The following is an 18,793-nucleotide window of genomic DNA, read 5'->3' as shown; positions in this document are numbered from 1 at the left end:
TGAATATCGAGCAGAGTGTAAACGGGTGTCCAATTCGCTCTGGCCTGTTTTGCGCCACTGCCCAAGACTAATTTCACCTCCAAAAGTTTGAAAAGAGCAGAGCCAATGATCCAAGCAGGCATTCACTAATAATGGAGATTAAAGATGCTTTAGTCTTAAAGTTTAAAAAATTGTCTTCACACTGTTTGGGAAGTGGTACGACATGACTTCCTCCATAAATTGTCTAGTTAGTGCAAATCCAGTTACAGTTATGCTGTTTGTCTCGTGTCACTACAACATGGTAACTGCCTTGCAGTGATACTGTACACGAGGGCAGATATTGTCCCTCAACAGGAGATCCAGTCCATTTTGAGGGAGGGCCTTATTCTTATACCGCCAACGAGCTGTAGGCAGAAAACAAGCGCGCAAGGACAGTCTGCCCACTCCAGACCTGCGCAGAAATCAAGCGGCCTGGTGGCTGACTCAGGCCAAAAAAAGACAGATCCGGGAGGATTCATTCTTAGGAAGGGATGGGCTCAGTGTGGCAGCGGCCCAGATTTTTTTTGTGGAGCCTGGAGGAGCACTCCTGCTCCTCCTGGCCCCAGAAAAATAAATGAAAACTTTCCCACTGGGCTCCTCTTTAGCTGGATCGCCAACTAATACTGGGCAGAGTGCACCATCCACCCACTACTGACCTAAACTGGCAGCAGTCCTGTGTACATCATAGAACTCCAATTTGAATATTAAAATGGCTAACTCAGGCAAGTGCTCCAGCCATCCAGCGATGGGACCTGGGGGAGAAATCTGTATTGTCACTGGGACTACGGCGGTAAGTCAATTGCCACCATTTTCTAGCCCAATGTCCTCATTTATATCATGCCAGGTGCCTCAAAATCTCCCCCATAGAGATTAACTGCAATATTAAAGACTACAACGATAAATATTCAACTAAAAATACCCATAATTTAATATGGTAAATCTACAATTTTCAAACCCCAGCATTCAGACCAAATCAGTGGTGATCAACATGATGTGCTCACATTCAGAACCAGTGCATGCAGATATCCCATATATTTAACCAATTATCTTTCACAATGTAATGCAATCAGTAGCACTGATATAATAGAGCTTGGTGTTCTTTTACAGGGTCTTGGCACTGATGAGAATACTCTCTCAAGAATCTTGGTCACCAGGTCAGAAATTGACCTCCTGGACATTCAAGACGAGTATCTGAAACTGTATGGCAAATCCTTGTACTCTACTATCAAGGTAGGTCTGCAATTTTCATTGGTAAATGCAGCCTTTTCTGAACTGTTTTCCTCCTCATTCTCTGTCATTGAAGCCTCTTGGTTCATATCCATGTCCTTCAGCTGATACATGGGGCTTTAGAATTCTCTAAGATCAGCAATAACTGAAGCGGATAAAACTTCAGAATTAATTATTGCTCTTAATAATTCTGGGACTTGGATATAAATATGCTACAATATTGGTCCTTCCTGGTTAAACTGCAAATAAGCATTGGGTCTTTCATAGCTCACAATGAATGCTTAGGTAGCCAACAGTAAACTGCTGAAAGTGCATGACTTCAGAGTCAAATTCTGTTTATTATTTTATTAAGATGTGCACTTCCTAACACAATTTGATTCAGGTCAGAGTTTGATAATGGATTCTAGTAGGGCATAAAATCTGATTTCTTTTTACATGATGTGGTTGATAGATTTTAAAATAAGACATTAATATTGGGGCTAATTATGTAATCTGTCATAATGCCAGCAGGATTTAATACATTTTGCATACAGCATGCAAGCAGGGTGGAGAGATGACCTTGCAAGGTTGTTCATTGTATTAAGGACACACTCTTGTCGTAAATTGGTTGAGTAGGGGATACATTGGATGTGTGGACATAATATTTGGTAAGTCAGCAGTTTTCAAAGTACTGCTGTTCACAATTAATGCAGAGCTGTACATTGCCAATTTGAAACATATACTAATAGCAGTTCAGGATGGCAGCAAGAAGGGACAGGACCAGAACTGATCCTTTTGAGAAGGTAGCTCTGGAGATGCAAATCAAGGAATTGCTCCAAAGAAGGATTGTCATTTTGGAGCCAAGAGCATCCATCATTCAAGAGTACAGTTCAAAATGCCTCGACATTTCTTTCTCTCACTGTGAAGTTACTTAGCTGGAACACCAGTTTAGATAGTACAAGACATGTATTATAAGGGAAAGTACTGAGGTAACACACAATGGAGTAAATTTTCCTCTTCATTGATGAAACTTGGATAGATTTTATAACTGGGATGCAATTCGCTCCCATTGATTACCACCCATTGAGTGAAGATGAAAATCTACCTGAAATGAGCACACGAGCACCTCATAATATTGGGGGAAATAAAATAGCTGCTGATGTAGGACAATTGTGGGGGATACAGTATTGATCTACTTTACTGATAACATGTGGACAGGACTGTCTGTGCAATGAGAAGAACAGCTACTTAAGTGAAGGTCTCCTATTAGAGCCTGCATACAGACACTTCGGGGGAATTTTAACCTAAAAGAAAAACGGGTGGGTTGGGGGTGTGTGGATAGTTAAAGTGTTAAAAATCTGAATCCCAATGTGAACCCGCCTCCAACCTGCCCACTTCCGGTTTTAATGGAGGCAGGGGGTGGGACGGGCAGCCAATCCGTTGCCAAGAGGCAGGTCATCTATTTAAATATTATAATAAGGCTTGAAGCTGCTGCTTTAACCTCCATTTTGAATTTAACTTTAGCCAGTCGGGTTTTGCAGGCCTCGTGAAACCCACTAGCTAAAGCAAGGGAAGAACTGCTGGATCCAGAAGGTAAGTGCCTTTACACTTGTCTTCTGGATCCAGGGCCACTACCTGTTAGATCTCTTAATTTTCAATGAAATGCGAACTTCGGTGATATTTTAACATAATTTTATTCTGGCAGCTGCAACAAGCTCTGGCCTTATGCCAGGTCCTTTGTCCTTCTGAGAACACATGGCAAAACATGGCTGTTCTTATCCTGGATCAATTTACAGAATTCGCCTCCTTTGACCTTATTGGCTCAATTGATATATTCTTAACCCCTAATTGGCTTGTTGCCAAAGGTCCTGAAATGTCAAGTTGATTGATGTTGCACAGAGACATGAGGTCTGTGTTTTCTCAACTTTGCAGTCTGTCTGCAGCCTGTTTGAATTCTCTATCAATATTCTCTATCAATTCCCCCTTTGATTCTTTCACAAACTGAATCATAAAACATCAGGCATCACTGGCTAAACGTTCTACAAAATAATTTCATACATGTTAATAGAGTTTCCTTCTAAAATTTGTTGATGTGTTTTGCCACATGTCCGGACTAGTAGCTTCCACACAAATTTACGCCAACCCGAATTCCATCGTGGCCACAATGGAAGTCTGGTTTTAGTAGGTTAATTAACCTCATTCCAATTTAATCCAAATCAATATCTTAATTCAACCAGTAAACAACCTTCCCTTAAGCGTAACATACCCCTGTGCCACTGTGTCTCACCTGCGGGACAGCAGCTACAGCCACCTGGTTGCAACAACATTTAATCAACATAAACAAACAATATAAAAGTAAAATAATTACAACGAATAGAATTAAACCTTCCACCAATGAAGTTCCTATTGAACCTAGCCATTCAGTGGCTCCGCTCCACAAAGTGAATGATGGGGGTTGCTTAAATTTTTCTACCTCCTTTTGGATATGCTCTGCTAAGTGGGTAATTTCTACGGAGCTATCTGGGATATATGTGCAACATTCAGTTCCGAGTAGGGCGCAAGTACCTCCCTTTTCAGCCAGGATGTCGTCAAGGGCCAGTCTATTCTGTAGGGCTACTGTGCGGATTGCTACCATTTCTGCATTGATTTTAACTAGGGCCTCTGAAGTATTATTGGCTACCCGTTCCATAACGGATGCCATGTTAATGGATTCCCTTGCCAGTCTGGCGGTTCCATACCTGGGGATCAGAATGGCAAAGAACCTCTCTATTTCAGTGATAGCTCTCTTCGGACGGTTTAGATGTTCCAGCAGTGACTTTATATGATACATATATGGCACAATGTAGGTTAAATAGCAGGATCCCGTCCAATTCCAGGGCAGCCAAGGGTAGGCCTTGTGGCCACACACCCAATAGGTGCCATTTTAGGCAATGAATGTTAGCTGTTTCTTTGTCAGCAACACTCCAGGGCCTGTCCAGGCTTTTCCATCTGTTTTATTCAGAATCCCTGTTACGTTAAGAATTCCCACATCGGCCCAGTTTGGACAGTTCCGTGGCTTGATTACATTATAATTCTGGGAGCAGTTACTATACCCCATATTTTGGCCTCCTTTGATGTTTCTAATCAGACAGACCGATTCCCCCGGTCTTCCTATCCCCGTTGTATTAGTGATAACAAAAAATGGGGGCCGTTTGGAATTATTGTAGCACGGTTGGTACCCCACTTCAAAGGTAGTCAGATTGTAACCTGCTGACTTCCATTTAAGTGCCCAGTCTTCCGTATCCTGAAACGCATTGCCTGTTTTATTTTGATTAATTATCCACTCAGCAATTTCTGAGATATTCAAGGGAACTGGCCTCAAGGGAATCCCTCCCTTTGAGTGAATAGGAATATGCACACATACCCAACAACTAGAAATGTTACTTTGTTTGGCATAAATCTATGACATATGTAAAACGATATTTACATGTAATTCCCTTGGTACTCTACTATTTCCCTTTGGTGCAGAGGGTCAGCTAGTAAGAAGTAGGCAAATGCCTAGAATACCTACAGTCAGTAATACAGTAAATGTATACATTTTGGCAAAAAGTAATTGTCCTTATCAGATTTCAGCTTCAGTTACGGGTGCTCGTTTAACGTGTGAAGCGTGGATCCAGGCTTTCTTTCCTTGGACTTTAACAGGGTGGTCAAATAACACTTGATAAGGTCCCTCCCACTTGGCACCCAAAGGTTCTTTATGCAACTTTTTCACTTAGACCCAGACTCCCGGGATGATGTCGTGTCCTCCTTCGGGTGGATTACCCCAAGCTGCTGATACCTGTCGGGAAACAGAACTAATAGCATTAGTTAGGTCCTGACAGTATGATAACAAAGTGTCACTCATTAAGTGAACATCAGCTTTCCGTAAATCGATAGTTCCTGGCAGCGACATGGGTCTTCCTGTTATAATTTCAAATGGGCTTAGACCTGTAGTTCTGTTCGGGGTTGCCCTAATGCTACATAGCACTATTGATAGTGCCTGGAGCCATGGTGTTCCTTCTTGGTGATATTTGGCAAGCTGTTGTTTCAGAGTTCGATTCATTCGCTCTACTTGTCCTGATGATTGTGGGTGATAAGGACAGTGTAAATCCCACGTAATGTTCAGTAACCTACAGACTTCTTGGCAGACAGCACCTGTGAAGTGTGTTCCCTGATCTGAGTCAATGCTACTCGGGACTCCCCATCGGGGAATGTAATCCTTACACAAGACCTTTGTAGTGTGATTGGCTGTGGCTCTTTTAGTTGGGACAGCTTCTACCCATCTAGAGAATCTGTCGACCATGACAAGAATGTTAGTGTATCCTTGGCATGAAGGAAGAGATATATAATCAACCTGCAGATGCTGGAATGGTCCGACAGGGGCAGGGGGCCTCAGTTGGGGCATTACTGTGATGGGTCCAGAATTATTTTTCTGGCAGGCCACACAGCGGTCTGCTACCAGCTGAGCATGTTTTTTAAATCCCCGACCCCACCAGCTTTTCTGGAACCGTCATCTGTTGTGAGGCCAAGTGTCCCCACGAGTGGATCTGTTGGGCTAAAAAAGGCATAAGTGCTTGTGGCACGACTGGCTTGTCGGTAACTCTTTGTCTCCAGATACCATCTTCACATAGCTTCACTCCTGCCTCAATCCATGTCCATTTTTCCTCTTGGGAGCACTCGCCTTGCATTGTTTGAAGGTCTCGTGTCAGAGTCCTGAGTGCTTTCAATCTGCACATCTGTGTTGGTTCTTCTGGGGGAACGCCCTGTGAGGTGGCATCTTTAGCTGCCTGGTCGGCTAGGGCATTTCCCTGTGCTTCTGTGGTATTTTCCTTGGTATGGGCCTTACACTTCAGGATGGACACTTCCTGAGGTAATTGTATGGCCTCTAGTAAGTCTCGGACTTCTTTTCCATTTCGGATAGGTGTACCAGCAGCAGTGAGGAATCCTCTTTTCCGCCAGAACAGACCAAAGTCGTGAGCGACTCCAAAAGCATAACGCAAATCTGTGTAGACATTAGCTGTCTGTCCTTCTGCTATTTTACATGCTTTTGACAGGGCCCATAACCCGGCCTGTTGTGCTGACGTTCCTGAGGGTAAACATCCTTTTGCCACTACCTCATATAAGGTTGTAACTGCCCATCCTGCTTTTCTGGTAACATTGTCCACAAAGGAGGAACCATCTGTAAACAGGACGAGGTCTGGATTGTGCAGAGGCTCCTCTGCTGCTAAGGCTGCTTCTTCTGTTTCTTTTAAAATCTCCATGCAGTCATGCTCTTCACATTCTCCCCCCTCTTGCTCCCTCGATTCTGACATCGGGAGCATAGTTGCGGGATTAACCGGGCTGGCCCGGACGATATGGAGATTAGGAGCTTCCAAAACTGCTGTCCAGCAGATCCATCTAGCTGCTGTCACGTGAGACATTCTATTCATAGACAGCAAAGCATGTACGGTATGGGGTCACTTGACAATCAGCTTTTGGTCGAGGACTAGACCCGCAGTGATCATTGCCGCTCGACCTGTAGCTTCCATGGCCTTTAGGCAACTTCCCCATCCAGTTTTGCCGAATAATAGCCAATAGGTCTTTGCCAATCCCCATGTTCTTGTGTCAGTATAGCTGTCATGTATCCTTCTTTCTCATGGACAAACAGGGTAAATGGCTTACCACTGTCGGGGATTCCCAGAGCCGGTGCCGAACACAAAGCCTTTTTCAAACTCAGGAAGGCCTCTTGCTGTTCCTTAGTGAGAGTGATGGCTTCTTTAGAGGCACATTTCCCCTTTAAGATACCATTCAATGGCTGAGAAAGCTGTGTGAAGGAGTCAATCCAATTTCTGTTAAAGTTACACAATCCCAAAAAAGACCTTAGTTCCTGAATAGTGGTGGGTTTTTTAGCAGCCCGAATGGCTGCAGTTCTATCCTGGGTAAGTTCTCTCTTTCCCTGTGAAATCTTTTGTCCCAGGTATACAACCTCTTCTTGGGATATTTGTGCTTTGACGATGCTGGCTTTATGTCCTTTCAGCCAAAGGTAGTCCAGCAAAGCTCGTAAATCTTGTTCATGCTGTTCTTCTGTGTTTGAAGCTAGCAGGATATTGTCTACATGTTGGATGACTGTGGATGACAGGGGAGGTAATTCTCGCAAATGGCTGTTGTGGAAACCCTGCGGTAACCAGGTCCAAGTATACTGTTGTCCTTGGACCGTGAAAGCAAACCACTGTCGAACTTCCGGTGCCAGAGGCACCGACCAAAATCTGTTGGCCATATCTATAACCGAGTAATATTTATGTTCCGGTTTGAGGGCATTAAAAATGGTGGAGGGATCTGCGACCAAAGGGACTTTTTGATCAATACACTGGTTAGCTTTCCTATAATCGACGGTCAAATGCCAAGTTTCATTAGATTTCTGTACCGGTCACACGGGGCTATTGGAGGAGCTATGCATGTTAATAAGCACCCCTTGTTTCTCCAATTGCTGAATAACCGGTAAGATTCCCGCGATGGCAGTTGGACTGATGGGACACTGTTTAGTGCATGGAGGCTTGGTCCCGGTAAATGACGCAGGCTCCATCTGGAGTAGGCCACAATCTTTCTTATCTTTAGCCCATATCAGGTGTTCCTTCAATTCTTCTTTCTTCAAAGTTCTAATTGACCATGTCACCCGACCATCCTCAAAATGCAACAATGAATCTACTTGGATTGGAACGTCCATTCCCAAAAGGGGTTGATCTACTGGGCCTATCCGGCGTGGTTAGTTCATGTGGACCCAGCCCTATAAGTACTGGTGTTGTCCTTTTAATTTCCATTTTATGGCCTCCAACTCCATAAGCTGTACCTGCACTCCCATCCAACGGCAAAAAGTCTCTATATTGTAGGGATAAGCATGTTAATTCCGCCCCTGTGTCTAAAAGACAGTCCACATCTTGATCGTCCACCCTCACAGTTATATATAGCCCATCTCCCCTCTGTTGTATTAGTGCGAGGAGGGGGGCCAGGGTGGGCTCTAATCGTTTTTTGCTATCCTAAGTAACTCCTTCTGTTGTTGTATTGTCAGTCGCTTAAATGCTTCTATGAGGTCGTTATCTTGTGACAAGCTGAATTATATCCCTGGCTGCGTCCTCTTCCCCAGCCACGACCTTTCTGTTTTGCTCTGCACGTCTTGGCCCAGTGACCTTCTTTCCCACAATAATGACATTTTCCTAATGACTGTTTATCGGAATCCTGGGATTTCCATCCCATAGCTTGCACAGCTCGGACTTTAGCTCCCATATCCCTGTCTAATTGGTTACATCGCTCCACCAACGCTGCAAAGGTAGTTACTCTACCTTCCCAGTCTGGTAACACTATCTTAAGCATTTTGGACAGTTCTGGCTTTAGACCTGCCACGAAAGCTGCTTTCAGGGGTCCAAACACTTGTTCATCCATTTCCTCATCCATATTATTCATACCCGAATGTTCTAGCCACATGCATCTAAACCACTCGTCATACTCCAGGACCTCCTCTGTTCCTTTCTGTTGGCAGGCTGCAATTTTTCCCCAGTCTGTCTTAGCTGGACTGAAGGCTTGCAGCCAGTGTTTAATTGCCTCCCATCCTGCTTTTAATTCTTGCTCATCCTGCCCCAAAGTTTCTTCTACCTTGTCGTGCAATTTTCTTCCTTGTGTTTTTGGCACCATTATGGTCAAAGTTTGCACTCCGTCTCAGGGATGAAGTTGATTTATATTTCTTCAGCGGTCCAATTGGTCCCACGTTTTCACTCCCCCTTTCTTTGGATTGGGCAACTCCTTGGACCATTTATCAATTTTCTCTGGGTCTGCCGGATCATGAACTAAGTATTCTTCGTACACCCTTTTCCTCGTTTTTTTGGTTCCATCCTCATCCGCAGTCTCTTCTGATTTGACTACAACTCGTCTTTTTTTAAACGGGGCAAAGCGCACCCCTAATTCTTCATCCTCTGACCCTGTATCATCGGAGGACTCAGAATCCGTATCTATTCCTCGGTCGTGTCTTCGGGTTTGCACTTTTAATTTATCCAAACATGGGTACCCTGGGAATTGACCGATACATTTTCCTTTTCCTATTACTGTCTCTTGACCTAATGATTTTTTCCATTCTTTAATTTCACCTTTAAGATCTTTAACTTCCACTTCCGACTTTTCAAGTTCAAGCTTTTTCTGTCTCAGCTGTTCACAAACCGCTTGCAATTGGTCCTTTGTACTGGTCAGGTCCCTATCATATTGGGAACGTGTTATAATTTCATTCTGCTGTTGGATCTATCCCATAACAGCTAGGGACCATCTGGTTTGTTCTTTATTTTTCATACGGGTCGTTTTTCCCCAGACCCTTTTGATCATGTCCAAGGACCATTGTCCTTTGGAGGTACCGTATTTTCGTTCGATCTTAATACAGGTTTTAGATATGTCGAATTGTTGCTCTATGTATTCTTTCAACTGTTCGAGGATTTCATTTATCGAAACCTCAGGTGTTGCCCGCCCACCTTTAACAGTTGTAGACAATTCTTTGCTCTTATCTTCTGCTGCCATAATACTGATTTCTTTACTGGGGTCTCGAGTCGTAGGCTTTCCAGCTGAATCAGTGGGTCAGTGATGAATTAACTAACAAACCGCCGAAGTTTAGACGTCAACGGGATCTCGAGCCGATCACCAACCGGAGGGTTCGCAAACCGGAGGCTTTCGGAATCGCATAGAAGGGGAGGTAAATTTAGACCATTGACCGAGGACTTTTATAAAGAGGAGTCCTTACCTCAGTATGTAGGTCTGATGTCCAAAATTCAGTTTCTTCCCTCAGCGATCCTGTTCATTACGCCAAAATTGTTAGATCTCTTAATTTTCAATTAAATGCGTACTCCGGTGATATTTTAACATAATTTTATTCTGGCAGCTGCAACAAGCTCTGGCCTTATGCCAGATCCTTTGTTCTTCTGAGAACACATGGCAAAACATGACTGTTCTTATCCTGGATCAATTTACAGAACTCGCCTCCTTTGACCTTATTGGCTCAATTGATATATTCTTAACCCCTAATTGGCTCGCTGTCAAAGGTCCTGAAATGTCAAGTTGATTGATGACTTAATGCAATGTGCTCAGTCGCACGTTGACATTAGTTGTGTGTTTTCTCAACTTTGCAGCCTGTCTGCAGCCTGTTTGAATTCTCTATCAATATTCTCTATCACTACCTAACCCCGCGATTGGAGACCCCACTGAAATCGGAAGCCTCCGATTTCCCTCCCCCCAGACCTCCCCACCCTCCAGACCTCCGATCTCACCACGAGGCCTCACTGCCACCTCCCCCTATCACCACCACCCCCCCTCCCCCCCCACCCCCCGCTCCCCCAGCTCCTGAGTCCGGAGCCACCAGTCTCTCAATCTGGCTGGCAGCAGGTGGGAAACAGAGGATTCCCATTCAAATCAGGCCCTGACTTTGGGAAACCCATTCTTCCGGGTTTACGACCACCTCGGAACTCCCCGCACCCGCCCACCTCAAATCCATCTACCCATTAAAATTCATCCCTTCCTGTCTGCAACTGAGGTTCAATCGGCATGTCATCTGCTGGGACTTGGCCTCCTCCTGCTCCACAATAATGCATATTTGTAATGCATGATATCTGCAAAAGTCCTCTGTTCTTAGTACGGTAGATGGGGCCCGCCGACACTCGGCCCGCTGGGACCCGCCGAAACTAAGCCCACTGGGGCCTGCCGACATTCGGCCCACTGGGGCCCGCCAACACTTGGCCGCTGGGGCCCGCTGACACTTCGAGGCCCACCGACACTTTGAACCCGCTCGGGGCACCGACCTCCTCTCCGACCTCGGGCTGACCCCCCTTTATCCGGCAAAATCCCTTAGTCGGCACAGGCCAGGTACCGAGGGTGCCAGATAAGGGAGGTTCAACCTGTATCTGATTGGTTGTGCAGTCACATGTGACTGCACTTTCTGCGTGGGAACCAGGAGGACAGGAGCGCGCTTCGCAGCGCGGGAAGAGAAGGCCTCCCCACCAGAATACCACGCTCCTCCGGGACCACCAGGTAAGTTTGTAAAAATTCTCCAGTCAGAGGCATTCACCCGAATGAAGCCTCCAACCGAAATTTCAGGGCCACTATTTCAAATCTCACCTTTTTACTGGAAGTCACTGCACTTAAAAATAGCACCAATGAGTGATTCCACAGGAAACCCCATGGAGCCGAAATTTCCCCTCTCACAAAGGCCCGTTGGCGCCATCAGGATGCGCTAAAGGGGTGCTAAAGGGATTTTGCCCAGGCATGGAGGCTAGAGTGCACCCCCCCGGAATTGCCCCTGGGCTCCACCGCCAAAAAGTGGTTCGCGCCGCGGCCCGCAATTAGCGCACCGACGCGGTGCACACCCAGCAATGACATCATCGTTAACCCCTTAACGCCCCACGCCGACCACTTTACACCCCTCGGGGGAAATTGCCCCACGGGATGCGGGGTCGGTGTGGGGCGATGCCAATGACAGCTTCTCGGTGTTTCAGAATGATTCTCAACAATGACTTCATAATTGTTAAATCCTCAATCATATTGGCCTACACTTTTTGAAGTACGCTCCAGTAGTGAGGAACCTAGCCTGCTGCTGGAGTATACTCAGAAAATATGTCATTGAGTTTCACACAGTCAGTACCAGCAATGACTGCACATAGATGGGCCAAAAAACAACTAAAATTCACAGTATAGGATTATTCAGTGATCCTGTTCTCCCAGTGAGGAGCTTCACTCGACAGATCAGAGAACTAGGTTGCAGTGTTTTGTAGCCCTATCTTCGATCTCCATGCGTTGAGCTGGGAGTGCAGGATATCTGAATTTATCCTTGTGTCTTCAAAGTGAAATTTCTCGTATTTGTCATGTAAATTAGGTCTGACATCTGTATTGTGGCCATTGAGCCTTCAGCCCATTCCTTTCCTCCATCGGTTAGGTTTCTGTGTTGTGACCATTGAGCCTTCAGCCCTTTCCCATTGGTTAGGTTCCTGTGTTGTGACCATTGAGCCTTCAGCCCTTTCCCATTGGTTAGGTTCCTGTGTTGTGACCATTGAGCCTTCAGCCCATTCCTTTTCCCATTGGTTAGGTTCCTGTGTTATGACCATTGAGCCTTCAGCCAATTCCTTTTCCCATTGGTTAGGTTCCTGTGTTGTGACCATTGAGCCTTCAGCCCTTTCCCATTGGTTAGGTTCCTGTGTTGTGACCATTGAGCCTTCAGCCCGTTCCCCATTGGTTAGGTTCCCGTGTTGTGACCATTGAGCCTTCAGCCCATTCCTTTTCCCATTGGTTAGGTTCCTGTGTTGTGACCATTGAGCCTTCAGCCCTTTCCCATTGGTTAGGTTCCTGTGTTGTGACCATTGAGCCTTCAGCCCATTCCTTTTCCCATTGATTAGGTTCCTGTGTTATGACCATTGAGCCTTCAGCCAATTCCTTTCCCCATTGGTTAGGTTTCTGTGTTGTGACCATTGAGCCTTCAGCCAATTCCTTTTCCCATTGGTTAGGTTCCTGTGTTGTGACCATTGAGCCTTCAGCCCATTCCTTTTCCCATTGGTTAGGTTCCTGTGTTATGACCATTGAGCCTTCAGCCCATTCCTTTTCCTATTGGTTAGGTCCCTGTGTTGTGACCATTGAGCCTTCAGCCCGTTCCCCATTGGTTAGGTTCCTGTGTTGTGACCATTGAGCCTTCAGCTCGTTCCCTATTAGTTAGGTTCCTGTGTTGTGACCATTGAGCCTTCAGCCCTTTCCCATTGGTTAGGTTCCTGTGTTGTGACCATTGAGCCTTCAGCCTGTTCCCCATTGGTTAGGTTCCTGTGTTGTGACCATTGAGCCTTCAGCTCGTTCCCTATTGGTTCCTGAACTTTTCTAATTGATCAATAAGGAAAAGGTGAAAATAGGCAATAATGTTATGCAAAAACTTTCTTTCTAGTTTCAAGTTTCTCCCCGCTCACATTACAGAAAAAAATTCTACCTAATTTCATGCCGCATAAAAACTTTCCTTGAGATACAGCCACTATTACACTTCCCATCATAGCTCAGATTGAGAGGAAAGCTTTTAATAATAGTGTAATTTTAAATGTTGTGAGTTTTGATGAGTAGATTGTCATTTACTCTAAGAAAAAGGACTTGGATTTATATAGCGCCTTTCACAACCACCGGACATCTCAAAGTGCTTTACAGCCAATGATGTACTTTTTGAGTGTAGTCACTGTAGTAATGTGGGAAATGCGGCAGCCAATTTGCACAGCAAGTTCCCATGCACAGCAATATGATAATGACCAGATAATCTGTTTTTTGTTATGTTGATTGAAGGATAAATATTGGCCAGGACACTGGGGATAACTCCCCTGCTCTTCTTCAAAATAGTGCCATGGGATCTTTTACGTCCACTTGAGAGAGCAGATGGAGCCTCAGTTTAACGTCTCATCTGAAAGACAGCACATCTGACAATGCAGCGCTCCTTCAGCACTGCACTGAAGTGTCAGTTTAGATTTTTTAGTCCCTGGAGTGGGACTTGAACCCACAACCTTCTGATTTAGAGGCGAGAGTGTTACCCACTGAGTCACAGCTGACACTGTCAATAAGGAATACAATTACAGTGAAATTATTTGCACAAACCTGCAACTCCATTTACAGCCATTGATGTAGAGATGCCTTGACTTGCACAAACCATAAACTGCATTTAAAGTGCATTGCGCCCCACTTTGCATCACTGCTGTGGGAGCGAAAGTCTGTATTACCTGAATACCTCGCTAGTCTTTCTGAGCAGTCTGTGAGATGAGCGCACAATGATTTAAAAGTTAAAACAGCTTTTTGCTGAGCATAGGTTGCAAATTGGATATGGGGATTTTGCAGTAAGGATATCTTCACAGGAAAGAAAAATAGTCGAATGTGTAAGAGCCAGTCAGCCATATCTGTAATGGTCTGGAATGTGTCAGCTTGATCACTTGTGTTTATGGTAGTCAAATGAATGGGAAGTTTACAATGGCAATCAAGTCACTTGTGTTTATGGAAGTGCATGTTTGTTGGGTTTATGTTGTTATTATGTTGTCATTTGTATGTATCTTTGTACTATGATTAATTGATAGTATGCATGGAATGTAGTGATCAAAGGTGAAAATTGGTATAAGAAATGCAAGGAAACACTGTTTAGTAGCTCACACTGTAATCGTGAGAGTATGGTGTCTGAACAGCAGCTCATTCTCATAGTGGAATGGTGTGGTCTGAAAAAACTTGTGCATTCCTAATGGTTGTGGATAGTATGACGTTTCAATAATGTCCTGATCCTGCATTGCTACAACTGATTCTGTGTGTAATCTGGCGTTTAAAGGAACAAAATGAAAAAGAACAAGAAAGCAGTCCAACAACTCTCACACCAGACAAAACTGGGATGCTGGGCTCACTTCCTGAGTCCAGCTGGTCCTTCTCTCCTTCCACCATACACCCCAAATGTTCAACTCCATTTCCGTTCTCACCTCACAACCTGTTGGGCTCTGCATCTGCCCACTCTAGCCTTGAACTTGCTCTCTCTCAACGTCTAGAGATAATTCACTGAACAAAGAAAGATGGGACTGTGACTTAGAAGGAAGGAAACCAATTCTTACAAAAGAAAAGCAACAGGAAGGGAGGGTTTTCTTGTGCAGGGTTTTAGTTTTGCATTTATATAGCGCCTTTCATGACCTCAGGACATCCCAAAGTACTTTACAGCCAATTAAATGCTTTTTGAAGTGCAGTCACTGTTGTGATGTATTTGTCTATTAAATACGTTTTGTCGAGCACATTTTGAGTGTTTCAGCATTGTGACTTTAAATTTATATTTAAATGATATTTTACTGTCTATTTATTTCTGGTTTTAGGATGAAACTTCTGGAGATTACAGGACTACTTTGCTTAAAATCTGTGGAACAGGAAATTAAACAGCCGTTAAACAGATGAACAAATCAATGGTGCTATTTGGATTTTAATGTAGAGAATAGTTGAGCTTGTGTTTGTGAACTGTTTAATTAGCGTGAAAGAAATAGTAATTTAATTGTCGAGTAATAATCCACTATATTGCATCTTAATTGCTCAGTTTTAAAAGTGTGCTAACAGACAGATTGGTTCCTGTCTCCCCAGAGGGTGTTAAACTGGATCAAAGAGAGTAAAAAGGAGTTTGATGTTGTTTCCAGCTCCTATTCTGTAAAACCATTAAACAAGTTAATGGTTCCGGATTTACTCGAATCTCTGACTCTGCTGTTGTTGATGGGAGTTTTACTGGAAGCAGTTCCAGTTTTAGGATTGATCTAAATAGGGTAATGTAGAGATTGTTGTCTGGAAGTAGATACAAACCATAGGTAGTGTTGTGTATGCCAGTTTTCTTTTTAGATTAACAAACATTTATTCAATTACATTATCTGTCATTGAATTGTTTGATTTGATTTTCTTCTCTATAATCTTGCCATTTTCACTATTTGCTATGATTATCTGATTGGTCAAATAATAATTTTCTCTTTCATTTTTCATTTTATCCCTATAACCGTCAAGGCTAATCATTTTCATTGTAGAATCCAATATCTTTATCCAATATCTTCAGCCTCATACTATGAGTCCCCTAATGATCATTCTAAGATAATGGAGTCAGTACGGGGCTCTGTACTGATGACAACACTGATATATGGAGGCCTGTAAACCTGTAAAAAAAATGCACTCGACAGTGTGAGAACTCTGTTAATTGTTACTCAATTAACTACAAGTTAAAGAGCAATTTGTCCTAATTTTGAACAGATTCACTACTCCAAATTGTCGCTAACAAAATGTAATAGTTTTCTACCTACACTGTTCATCTAAACATTCAAGTCATATAAAACATTATACTCTAGTTTTAAAAAAATACATATATTCCAGGAGTTTTTTCTCTGGAGCACCTATAAAGCCTCATATGTAGCTTATGATGGGCTCAATTGTGTTGTGTACACAACGTGAACATGCTGTTGAAGTTGCTTTTTGTGACATTTTTGATGGTTTAACTGATCTGAGCCACATACTTTAAAGGTTTTTGTCATTGATTTTTTTAAATGGAAATAAGAACAGGTGCATACAGTCTTCTTCTAGAGTAGAAGAAATATATCCATTTCGGTGAGTCTCCAGACCATCCAGGAGTCTTGGAAAGCAATAAATTATATGTGATAGTATTGCTGATAAAAGTTTGCATGACCTATCATATTTTACCATGTCAAAAATGATTAAGAAGATATTCTAGCCTTTTGAAATTACAAATTAAAGCCATATTAATTAGTTTGTAGGAGCATTTTATTAGTAACCAGTTTACTTATTCAGAATCAAAACTATTAACATTTAAATGATTTACTGCTCTTGCAGACATTGTTACTTAAACATTGCCTGGTTTAGTTCTGTTCAACTGTATTTCTTTCAATCTGCTTTTAACTTAATAAAGAAATATATAAAAAATACATTTCAAATCAAAGCTCTATGAATTATTTCCTTATTGTTTCTATCTTTAATAGTAAAGGTATTTTGCTAAAAACATTGACAAACTAGGTACATGTCGAGCAGAAATCTACTGCAGGTATTATTATTTATCCTAATACCCAAATGCAAATGCTTAAACCATTAAAGATAGTTAAATTGAGACCAAAGGAATATTTGGGGGGTGATTTTAACCCTACTTGCTCAGCAGAAACCTGGCGGGTGGGCAGTTAAATCGCCCTGGCTCTTAACGGTCTGAAAGCTGCCATGATCGCAGTATCTGCAATTATAACCTGCTCTCCTGAGCAGGCAGCAAGGACACATGCCCTTCTTTACATATGCATGTTTCAGCCCGATTACATTATTGAGACCCGACTGTAACATTAACTCCGGCCTGAGTGGGGAATCCACCTGGAGTTAAAATCAAGGCCTTTGTACGGAAAACCAGAACATAGAATAATGCTGAAGTCTGAACTCGCAATATGCAATTAGAAATTAGAAATGTGAAAAAGTTACAGTGCTGCTAATGGGAAAATTTTTCACTGTACATCTGGTGGCAATATTAGGCAATCCCATCAGATAGGACATAAATCAGGTGTAAAAGATGACAATGACAATGCACGCTAACTTCAATTTCAGAAGAGGAGCTTTAATATATCATGATGATATTTCCATTCTCCACATTCAGGCCAGAATCTTACCAGCCCTGCGAGTGCGGTTTTGAAGGCGGGCCCGCTGTCAAAATGGCTGTGATTGACAGCGGGCGGAAGTCTGCTCTGAACCCACCTCCTTGCAAGTTTCCAAAGTGCTGGGTCTGGCTGCGGTTCACAGACCCGACACCAAGCAGCGGGACAGCCAATTAACATAATTAAGAGGTAATTTAAAGGTATTTAAAAAGAATTTTACAAGGTATTACCATTTCTCCAAATTTTTTACGAAGTTCACACCCCTCGGGGAACACATCAGATAAGTTTGTTGGGTTCTCAATAACTCTCCATTGCTTTGACTAGTTGACAGCTGCAGAAGTGGTATAAAAGCTACCATTTCAAAGCTGTCCACTTTACAATCTCAGAAGCTGAAGCCTTCAGGATTTAGTAGACAGTTTTGAGCTGTATACAGGTTGGAAGTGCTTGCAGTAAACTCTCTATCCACTGTCACCTCTTTGGAGCAACCTCTCTCACCATTGACAGAACGCTTCTGTCATCGCAACTTCAGCTGCCATCTATGCCATCAGCATCAGTGTCCTTGAAAAAAATCTCACCTTTGTCCTCAGGATCCCACCACAATCAGTCCCAACACCAATATCACCAGGCACACCAGCAGCACCAACAACAACACCAACCTTCTCCGCAATCACCTGATGCTTCACAGGACACAGGGTGTCAGCACTTGACCACATTGCTACCCGGGAGGCCAGATTTACTTCACTTAATGCTGTACACCCTGGCTGCCACATGATGCGCCAGGTTGGCACCACCCAACACCAGCATCATAAAGCATTCCTGCAATGCCCAAGCCATTCCTTTCACACTCATCACAATTGTGGGGGATACCGTTATGTCTCACCATTCACTACAACTCACTAAGCCACTTCCAAATCTGTCCAATAACACATTGTTCAAAATAAAGATTTCAATGTTTGACAACAATTAGCAGAAACTCTATATGAACATTGGCTAAAAGATCCAAGTACCTACCCTTGTGTGTTGTTAGTTCATATGATTGGACAAGGATGAGGGTGAGTGTGAGGTGTGGCTAGTGAGATGGGGATGTGCTAATGTAGATAGAGAGATAGGGATGTGTGGAGCTGCAAGGTAAGTTGGTGTAAGTAAGGAAGTGTAGGAGTAGGGTAGGGAAGGTAGAGTGAAGGGCATGTGATGAGTGGCACAGCAGGATGAGTGTGGTTTTGCAGTAACATTTCGTGATCTACTGAGATCATTGAAAGGTTTGCGCAACTGCAGCCAGTTCCTCTTGATGACATCCCTGCATGTGTCCTCCTGTGCAATGAGCAACCAGGCTGCATTTGTGTCCTGGGGAGGTCTCTTCCGCCCATTGGAAGGGAAGAGAACCTTCCTGCGTGTTGTGACTCCGT

The 18,793-nt window shown here is 43.5% G+C and overlaps 1 protein-coding gene across 5 annotated transcripts in view; it reads left to right on the top strand.

Annotated features, from left to right (window-relative positions):
* anxa3a (annexin A3a) overlaps positions 1-15,670 on the top strand; it is a 111,601-nt gene extending 95,931 nt beyond the window's left edge. For all 5 annotated transcript variants that reach the window (XM_070863900.1, XM_070863903.1, XM_070863899.1 and 2 more), the window contains exons 13-14: positions 1,126-1,248; positions 15,093-15,670. In XM_070863900.1, coding sequence (XP_070720001.1) covers positions 1,126-1,248; positions 15,093-15,152 — 183 coding nt within the window. In that variant the 3' untranslated portion in view covers positions 15,153-15,670. The remainder of the gene's footprint in view (positions 1-1,125; positions 1,249-15,092) is intronic.
* The last annotated feature ends 3,123 nt before the right edge of the window (positions 15,671-18,793 follow it).

The sequence above is a fragment of the Pristiophorus japonicus genome, chromosome 2, assembly GCF_044704955.1.
Source record: "Pristiophorus japonicus isolate sPriJap1 chromosome 2, sPriJap1.hap1, whole genome shotgun sequence".
Taxonomy (NCBI): Eukaryota; Metazoa; Chordata; class Chondrichthyes; family Pristiophoridae; genus Pristiophorus; species Pristiophorus japonicus.
The sequence above is the reverse complement of the archived record's forward strand: the minus strand, read 5'-3'. Positions and strand labels throughout refer to the sequence as shown.